General features: G+C 41.3%; 1 protein-coding gene across 1 annotated transcript in view; it reads right to left on the reverse strand.

Annotated features, from left to right (window-relative positions):
- Nucleotides 1-8239, reverse strand: part of snd1 (staphylococcal nuclease and tudor domain containing 1) — a 183903-nt gene extending 175664 nt beyond the window's left edge. The window contains exons 1-4 of the mRNA XM_071905593.2: nucleotides 8008-8239; nucleotides 5002-5151; nucleotides 4469-4589; nucleotides 4186-4267 (exon numbers count right to left, since the gene is read on the reverse strand). Coding sequence (XP_071761694.1) covers nucleotides 4186-4267; nucleotides 4469-4589; nucleotides 5002-5151; nucleotides 8008-8082 — 428 coding nt within the window. The 5' untranslated portion in view covers nucleotides 8083-8239. The remainder of the gene's footprint in view (nucleotides 1-4185; nucleotides 4268-4468; nucleotides 4590-5001; nucleotides 5152-8007) is intronic.
- Nucleotides 8240-10616: the final 2377 nt, after the last annotated feature.

Genomic DNA, 10616 nt, shown 5'->3' on the forward strand with positions numbered 1-10616 from the left:
GTGGAAATGAACAGTGTACAAATTGAGCTTTTTACATCTTGCTGCTTGAAAAAATAAAAAATAAAAAAAATAAAAAACACTCTTCGGTTTAGAGAGGCAACAAAGTGGGTCTCAATTAAAATGGCACACACATAAATACACACACACATACCAAGTTCTCCCACTGTGTTCCTAATTGGGCTTTTGGACTCATGCCCAAAACACCGTCAACTTCTCTTTCCTCTTCGTACTGATTTAGCTACAAACTTCAAATTGAATAGAAACCGTTTCTCGCTTACTGAGCAAGAATAGTGAAACTTTCTGGGACAAAGTATAGAGCTGTAAGAAGTCAATCGTGTTTAAGCTACTTAGAACTTAAGCGCTGAACAGTAACTGTAGGAAGCTGCAAAGAGAGAGCGGGAGAAAAGAATAACAGTGCAATCAAGGAAAGCAGACGCTAAAAGGCCACAGAAAGATACAGAGACTAACTGACATGCAGAGATCAGTTCAGATCTATAGAAAGAACTTGATATTTGGAGGCAGAGGATAGTGACTCCCTCAACATCTCCAAATAGGCTGGTTTTTAGGTCAGCAACTCCTTCCAGCTAACACACTGAACCCTGCCTCAAATCAAAACAGATATTGTTGGGGGGAAAAAAAATAAAACGGTGCATCAGTGAACCAGCCTACTGGGGGGAGGAGGGCAAAAAAACCTTTCCAATTCCCTTATATTTGAACATGCTGTAGGCTACATCTTTTATCTGCATATGTCTCCCTTGTGCAACCGAAAACTAGTTTAAAAAGATACAAAATGTTGAAGCTTCATAAGGCATTTTTAGAGCTCCCTGCTGTTTTTGTACAGTTTGACGAGGGCGTCATGTTCCCCAGTGTGCTTGATTGGAAGGGTTCCCTTCCTAGGGTGCAGAGAGGCCCATATTGGCACCACTCGCTCACCCCTCCTGACACACACACGGACACACACCTCCACCAGCACTCCACTGGGGCAGGAGTTTAAAAAGAGCAATGGGGGGTTATGAGGCACAGTTGGCGTCCATGTTAATGTAGCTCCCTTACGCTCTGGTGGGTGGGCGTTATATAAACCAATCACCCAAACCCCCTGCCTGTGATTTTAATTTATCAAAAGGCAAGCATACTGCCAAGCAATCTGACAAACTCTCAGGGTCTGGCCATCTTGGTGGATGAACGGAGCATTTTTGAGGAAAAGCAGTGCGACTGAGTGACAGGGACTGAGCTGGAGAAACTGAGTGGGAGGGATTGAGAGTACGAGTGTCTACGTTTCAGTCTGCGTAACACCCAACATCAAGGACAACAGCTCTTTTCATGACTGAGCAAGTGAAAGTGAAACTCAAAGTTGTATGATGGGGCTTGTAACAACAAAAAAAAACTCTCCAATAAATCAGCAAATCTGCTGTGTAGGGCTGTAATATTTATTGAGAATAATCATATTTTCGCTTCTACAGTTACATTTTATTTCATTTCACTTGGAATCTACCTCTGTGATTGAAACTAGTCACCATGTTGATACAAGATACAAAAAGTGCTTGATCCCCAAATCTTTAATGATCACAAGTAATAATTGATCTCAACATTCAGCAGAATAGTCAAGATTATCATTTTATGTGACAATGAAATACATATTGTTCAGTTTCACCTGAACCTTGATGAGAAATGATTTAGCAAAGTGCAAGACAGGAGGCAGGTTGCTCCAAACAGTGTGCCTAATTAGTGTCAGGAAAACATGTGGTACCACAGGCGTTTATAGTTCTGCTTTCAGATGAAAGCAACCTGCATGCTTTGTTCCAGCCAGCTAACTGATAACTTGTGTGCACTGCCTACAAGCGAAAACTAGACTAGGGACAGCGCAGAACTGAAACTGTAATGCCATGTTGATTTGAGATTCCAGACTAGGGTATGTATTTAGCAACGCTGTAAGGACTGCTGTCTCTACAGTGCAACAACTTATTTGCTATCTTCTGTCTCAATGTCCCACTTCTAGGAGAACTAATTTGCTCAAAACCGGGAATATAATAAGAAATTTAGTAGCGTCGGAAAACTCTCCTCTTTTAAAAATTGGAAAACTACTACACTGAAAATGACAAAACATTTCTTTGTGTAAAAGCTAAGGGGACAGCATTCAAAATACATGATCATGTCCCATATTTCCTTGTTTTGCTGAAATTGGATTTGAAATTACAATATATGCATTATGGCCTATACACAGGATAAATATGCATAGCCAGAAAAACATATTATAACGTATTGAGAAAGTTTACTATATTTATGGACAGAAGTGAACGTTCAATCTAACTTGGACAAATGTGTGGTGTGTGTCTGTTCTGTCCATGTGTATGTGTCTGTTCCTTGTAGTAGTAGTCAATGAAAAGCAGCCCCAAACGAGCGTGCCCCAGCCTGCTCCGGTGCACTGCTGAGAATGGGCAATGGGCCCAGCCCTAGGATGTGTGAATTGGCTGGCCGTTTTCCCGAGCCACAGTCGGCTTCTAAACACGTGTTCGACTCCACCGTCCGAAGCCATCATCGTTATCATCACCCCCATAATTATCATCATCACACTATGGTTAGTGTGATCAATGTAGCCAGTCAGAGGGACTAATGGATATTGGAGGCCAATGCACAGAGGGAAAAACTAAGGCTCTAAGTCCTCACTGAGTAATGGCCCTCCCCTTTGGCCAAATGATACCCGCATATACTTAAAGCATCATTTACATTAGCGCCTGTTCTGGGCCATTGCGCAGAATGCTCGAAATGGGTCATTAGTGGCAAAATATTCACATCATCTCCGTTCATGTTGGAAGATACAAATCTAACAGCATGAGTCAAATTGCCTGTAATGCGTGTAATGTGCAAATACTGCCACTGGGGGGGATATAGTCTATCATATAGAGCTAGATGTGCGAGTGTGTTTAGGGGTGATTACTGCATAAGGGTAATGTGGCAGGAAAGGGTTTCAGTGGGACATCACTGTTGCAGCAGGGTAATACTGCCACCATCTGGGACACCATGGCTCCATCTCAATTCTCCACAGTCCACCAACTGAGGACTTATTCATATCTCCCCACAGATTTACCAGTGTAGTACTGTTGTAAGCTTAAGCAAGCAGAAGATTACACCATGTTGCCATCAGTGGTCTCCCAACTCAGTGAAACAAAGTGTACGGCTGCAAACTAAGCAGCAGGGTAGCTAGTGAATTTAGATGCAGCACTGAGGAGTCCACATGACTTAAACCATGCTGACTGAACAAGCAGCTTTGAGGGGAAATCATCTATGACATCATTATTGTCTAATCACACGCTCCTGAAGTCAGAGTCATGTCAATGTGGAAGATTACTGGTGCATGTGAATTTCTTACTGGAATTTACACACCTGTGGTCAAGTATTGATGGACTCATATTTGTGTGCAACAGTTCTCTCTAATAATTCTAAAGTTTAAATTTGCACCAGATGCCAGCACAAATATTAAAAATCTGGAAAAATTGGTTAGTGTTATTATTGTTGCTACAAGTCCTTTATATCACTGCAGCACCATGGCATTACCCCTAACAATCAACTAGTTCAAAGTGGCCACTGGACAGTAGCACAGCGATGTGGATGCTAGCTGTGTGAACGCTGATGTACTGCTAGAAGGCACTCAGAGCGCAAACCTCCACCAACACTGAACAATTCTCCAACTTCCAAAACTGCAACTTGTTTGTTTATCATTTGATTTTCAGAGAAAATAGCATGTGAATGCAATGCTGTTTAGCAGCCAACTTGGAAGTGCTGGACCTTCCCACCAGCACATGAACACAGCATAATAGTTGTGGCTAAAAAACAAGAATTATCTAATGGCAGAAATCCCATATCATCACCTAAATCTAATCAACTGATCCTTGGGCCAAGGGCTATCTATCTAACACACTTCATCCAAATGTGTCTGTTTGTTAGCAAGATATCTCCAAAAGTAACAAACAGACAAGTAAAAACATAAGCTCCTTACAACTTTGTTGACTGAGGTAATGTGCATTAACAAACAGCTTCACACTAATGTCTGAATTACAGAACAGTTACTTATCGGACCTGATAACAGGATACTATGCACTGGGATCTGAACAGAACGTCCATTCGGCCGGCACATGCACCGTTCATGCCAACACAGACTAGTGGTATGGTAGCAGACTAGTAGCTTACTTGTTCCCTCTGATTCCTTCCCTGCGGACGGTGGCAAAGCCCTCATTCACCAGAGACTCAGCAATGTTCTCGCCTGTTGTGTCTACAGAGAGAAGGGAGAGAGACATACAGAAACCATCAAAAACCCAAGAAAAAGCAACAAAGAAATCAGATGTCAAATCATTCAGAGAAATGGAATCATAAAAGGCATCTTTTACCTCATCCAATATAACTACAGTTCTAAGAACGCTTATGGAAAAAAAAAAAAAATACATTTTTGGACCAAGAGGTGGTGTCCACTCACCTTTCCCCAAGTAGACCATGCCGTACTCTCTGCCCAGAGCGGTCTTGATTTCCACGTTGAAGCACACCTCTTTGCCGATTAGCTTCTTCCGCAGGAATTCTCTGGCTTGGAAGGCCCATGGCTGCGATACAGACAGGAATATTATTGTATTCTTATACCGTATCCTATATTGACCTGTTGATCATGTTTTCTGTCCACCACTGGGTGGGGGGACAGCCTGAGCTCCCTTAAGCCTCAAGTTCCAACTGAGAACTCACACATGTTTATCTCTAGGCCATGTCTGTATACTAATTTATACAGTAATTATGTTACAATTGCTCAACAAAATAGGATAGCAAAGCAGAAATCCCAAAGCAAACTCTTCTACCCTCAGCACAAACACAGATGCAACTTCATCAAGATTAGCTCCCAAATATAAATACTCAATGGTGTTTGGCTGGAGGGCCACTCAGCAGCACCTTATCCCACCTTTGCCAAACAAACACACACAAAACAAACACAAACAAATAACACAATTGAATGGAACCACTCACCTCATCAGGGGTGTCCTTGGTGTCGGGCTGGCTCTGGGCGGCTCGGCGGGCCATGGCCCCGGCCCGGATGTTACTGAGGTTGATCTGACGCTCCGGGGGTGGACCGCCTCGAGGCTGGCCCCGAACAATGATGGCACAGCCTGACAAGACCTGGCGGGACAACAGCAAAGACCGTCTATGTTATAGAAGATAAAGTCAACAGTAAATGTACTGGTCATTTGGTCCAAATTATCTGCAAACTATAGACCATATCCCGCAACTTTTCCAATAAAACCAAAACATTGAGAGCAGTTCACGATGACCGTTGTGGTACCCAGAAATAGGGCTGAGTTGGCGCTCTCCGCTTCTTCTTTCACTCAGACAACACACACACACACACACACACACATCAATAAACCCCACTATTTGCATTTTGTATTGTGGCAAGAGTCAAGAAAGTTTAATTTGAAATTTAAGTAACAAAAACAGGCCAATAAAGGTAGGCTAATCCTCAATTTAGGCAGTGGTTATGCATCCAGGCTCACATATAAAGGGTACTATGTGGATGCTAAACAGTTGACGGTGCACGAAAGCACATTAGCTATCAATTAGCCAAGTGTGTTTCTACTAGATGTTATTAGAACCTGCTAAAATGTTATAGAGCTGGAAAGCAACTGAACAATACTGCAAGTTGTCATGGTGACAGTCTGTCAAAGTCAGCATTCAAACGCAAGGTGAGATCACGCAGTATGATAACGTAGCTAAACACAAAAAAAAAAAAAAAAGATAACCTACTGTTGGGTTTGACAACCGCGGCATTTACACGAATCTGAGCAAACACCTTTTATCTGCGGACTCTCCAGTGTGTCTGCAGGGAGCATCACTGGGGGCTGTTGATCTAAGATGTGGGCTAGATAAAACCCGCCTTTCATGAAATCACCAGTGTTTCCCTCTCAAAACTAACTGACTCACTCCCTCCAAGTGGGTGCTGTAATTTTACACACTGACCAGCTATGGAAAAAAAAGAGGCACTGCTTTCCCCTCCCTCTCTCTGTTTACAGAAGGGCCAAGTTCCACTTGGAGTGTACATCGCCTTGCTTGACTCCCTCATCACCTTTCTCGAGGCCCACAGTTGATTGTGTTAGATAAGTGACCCTCATTTCACCAAGAGGTCTTACTATATTGAATAGAATGCAAGGGTAGTCCAGACCACGTACCACTAAGTTAGGCATAATTGGAAGTTAATTTCTCCAAAACCCCATTCATCTAACTACAAAGAATCAGGTGCACAATAAGAGGTGATTCTATAATTGCTCTCACAAAAACAAACCTCTATTCCCATGGTCCTGAACCACAGGAGTGTAGCACACACTCACCCTCTCAGGGCAGGACAGCCAATACTTACCTGTTTACAGTAATCACTAGTTCTAAAAACAGCCCTTCCTCTAACACCTGGAGACAAGCATAATTAGGTGTATGCTCTGTGTGATAAAGTGCATGCACCTTTTAGGATGTTCTGTGTTTCTTATGATATATGATACATGATGTGATAGAACTAATTCCAACATCTAAGACAATTCAAAATGTACTCCTAGTTAACTATGATTGTAGCTCTGTCTCCAAAACTTGGTTTCTGTTTCAGCATATGTTGTATTGCAGGAAAAATACATTTGCATCCATGTCCAAAGCCACACTTCACAATTGGATCAATTGCAAGTACTTTCAGAACCTAGAGGTAGCCTAGAGGTTGGGGAAAATGGCTTGTGAGCAGAAAGCAGCCAGTTCAAATCCCACAACAGACTGGTAAAATATGGTTAAGAAAAGTGAATGAGTAACTCTCCTTCCCTCAACAACTACAATCAGGTTGCCCTTGAGGGAGGTACTTCACCCTGCTGCATAGTGGCCAACAATTAAGACTGTGGTGGTGTTGCTGCAGAGAGAGAGCATGCATGCTCAGTTGACTTTTCCTGGATAAAAAAAGGTTAAAGGACCTTTAGAAGAAAATGTTAGCCAAACCGAAAATGAAAGCCTGTGCAAATCGTATGGGGTAACACGCGGTACTGAGACTATACACAACTACTATGAATGGGAGATTACAGGGGCAAGACAGCTCTACGTGTCAGTTTCCCGTAGTCGCTTTTGACCAGCAGAGTTGGCAAATACTCTCCAGCAGCTTGAGTGATCTGAACACACTAAGCAGCTTGGCTACAGTCTTTATTGGCTAGGATACATTTCCTCATACTGCAGCCGCTGAAATATGCCACGCTGAAATATGCTATAAAAGCATTTATGGGAAATGCTTACGAGGAACAGTAAGAGAGACACTGACATAACAAGATAGCTTCTGATGTTAGCTGACGTCTAACTAACACATGTGGTCATTCAGGGGAATGAATTAACTTTTGGTAAATGGTGTGGATTCCGTGTTCAACAGCACAGCAGACCACGAACTTTGATCATGCTCAAGTTGGACAGGTAACCTAACGTTACTTGATCATGCTAATAAGCTAACTGATAACGTTAACCAACAGTTAGCTGGGAATCAAAACATCTGTTACAGCTAACTAGTTATCACTAGCCGGCTTGGCCACGAGTAGAGCTAACGAAGCTTACTACAGTGGAAGGCTGCTCACTTAATATTTGTCAGAACGCTTCTAATTCAACTAACCTAGCTGAAGTTACTTCCAGCTAGCAAGGTAGCTAACGTAGGCTAATTGGCATCAGCTTATTAGCAAGCTAGCAAACTTAGTAGCGAACCAGCTAGTGTTAGCTGGCATGCTGCTGCAGCCAGGTGAGCTGCTTTAAGGGGTGAATGTTGATGACACTTTAAAACATTGTATTGCCAGCATTGGCATTGAATAGACAATCGTATAAAGTCCGTCAAATAAGTTAAATTGAAGTTGTCTGACAAGCGAACTGTTTGGACAGTTAGTTTAGCCCTCTTCAGCTCCAGGCTCACTTAGCTAGCAAGCTATATCCTCTGTCAGATACACGTAAGCTAATATATCCATATGTTGGGGAGCCTACCATCTTGACAATTCCTCGTTGCAGCGGGGCGGCCGGAGCAGGGGCTGCCTGAGCTTGTGCCGAAACAGATGCCATGTCCACCGGTTTGAGATATAACGCCGTTAAGGGGTGACCAGGTATGGAAGCCGGGACTCTGAAGTGACTGTTCTACTGAAAGCCAAGAGAAAAAGGCTGAGCACCGATGAACACACACGTTATACCGGAAACACACTCTGCCATGCACACACACACGTCAAAACCGTTACTTTTCCGGGTCCAGGGAGCAGAATGAATGGGAGTGAATGGAGCTGCTTCTCGACCGCGTAAGCAAATTGAAATAATGTCTTCCGGTGCAAGAGGTGCGACACGTCAGCATAGTGTTAGAACGCAACTAGTGCTGCTTTCAGGGACTGTCGGAAATATTGCTACTACGACTTGAGATTCACATGAACAACCCAGCAAAGTGGCAAATAGAGTAAGAAAAAGCAAAGTGGAAATGTTCTATGATTTCAGAGTTGCTGCAGAGCCATGACGTTTAGGGTCGGACAGCATAGAAGCCGTGTCAATAACTTATTGTAAGTCGTATTTACAACTGTGTACAGAAGTGGGAGCATATGAGGAGACCATGAACGTAGCATGGTATCATTCATAAGGTTCTCGGCCAGTGGATGAGTGTAGCCAGGCGACTGTCTACAAGCTACACACTCACACACACGCATGCATGTCATGTGGTTTACAATCAAAATATAATACCATCCTCGCTGCTCTCCTCAATCGAATAGAATTGAGTAGAATAGATTATAACAGAACAGAACAGAACTAAACATCAAGAATACCCTATTTATACTACAATATTTTTATAATATTCTCATAGGGACTTACCCTATCCTTATCCTACTTTATGGTATTTTTAATCGCTTCTGGTATAACTATAATGTTCCTGTTAGACCTTATAGTGTGCCTGTGATACTCAGTAGTGAGTTTACAGTGACCTTATCACATTTTGTGCCACTTTTTATGTCCTGTGTTTTTGTTATAGGCTTTTCTGTGTTCTGTTTTTTTTCCCTTTAACTATAGTAGCTGCATGGTAGTTTAAAGTTTTTAAAGTTGATATATGGATAGTATCCTTCTAAAATGTATTATATATTTTTTTCGTACTGATAGAACGGAATAGAATAGAATAGAATAGAATAGAATAGAAATTCAAATTCTATTTGGGCCATTTGACTTTGAAAACCATTCTGATGCGATTTACACGCCCTCTGAATGCCAAGTGAGAGGTTGCATTGGCCTGTTGCCGAAATTTAGAATACAAAACGTCTATATGTAGGATGAACATGAACAACATGAACAACTCTCCTAAACCCAAAAATAATCAAATCATCAAGATATACATTATGGAGCTGCTTTGAGTTTTATACCCAAATAAGTTTTGTGTGATGAATATGATTAATTTTACCACCAGGGTTGTAGTGACATAACCGGAATAATAATTCAATAAGTAAAGAGATGAATAATTGAGAACATAACTGCCCACGGTCTCATGTTGTGGTCGAATTTGAAAAGTTCTACGAGTCTTTGAAAGACTTGTTTGTGTTTCAACTGAAAACCGTGTCAATCAACCTTTAAGAAAAGCAGGCTGACGTTTTGGAAAGGCTCAGTGATGTGACATTTATCAATATAACTTAATGCAATTATTTGATAATACTTGATAATAAATTATCTTACAGAAATCCCTCTCAGATCTTGTCTCTTTTTGTTATTGCTTATGTTGCGCAATGTTTGAGGGAAAACTAGCACACTTTTATGACCATGCCTTCTTCATTAACAAAATGAATTCCTTTGAGTAAGCCTATAACATCGTTGACCCCTTTAACGCTTGGTAAATTCCATTCATTACAGCGGGTCAAGGCTTATTACACTGCAAACAGTCTACTTTGTTTCAAGTCATTGACACTTGTTGCTAGAAAATTCCTGCAACAAATTGATTTACATTGGAAACAAGTGGAATTATCTCTACCCATGAGCAGAAATTTTCACATGGTTTAAGGAAAACAAGATTTTAAGAGAGAGATTAAATTACTTGTTAGAAGTAAATTTTGGTTCGAGAAGGTGGTGCAAGATGGTGGGTAAAGTGCAACAACTTAATACAAAACATAGAAACCTAACCTACACTGCAAAAAATGTCCATATTAACAAGTCCTTTAGTCTAGTTTTTAGTCTTAAAAATCTTATTTTTCTTAAAACAAGCAATACATTCTAGCAAAGGGGTGGGATAATCCCACTTGTTTACAATGCTGTTTCATTTGTTACACTCGCCTAATGTTCTTGAAACGAGTGTCAATAAATCAAGTAAGGAATAATAAATCAGATCACATCACTACTATCAAGAAATTGACACTTGATTCAAGAAAATTATTGGAACACGTCGATTTGCATTGGAAACAATTGGAATTATCTCACCCTAAGTGCGCATTTTTCCCACTTGTTTCAAAAACAACATTTTAACGCTTAATGCAAGATGAAATGACATGTTAAGATGGATATTTTTTGCAGTGTACTACAGAAAGTGGCACACTTGGCTACGGTTACAGAAAGGGACGGGGATTAAAAAAAACTATTAATACTAA

The sequence above is a fragment of the Centroberyx gerrardi genome, chromosome 24, assembly GCF_048128805.1.
Source record: "Centroberyx gerrardi isolate f3 chromosome 24, fCenGer3.hap1.cur.20231027, whole genome shotgun sequence".
In the NCBI taxonomy this organism is placed as follows: Eukaryota; Metazoa; Chordata; class Actinopteri; order Beryciformes; family Berycidae; genus Centroberyx; species Centroberyx gerrardi.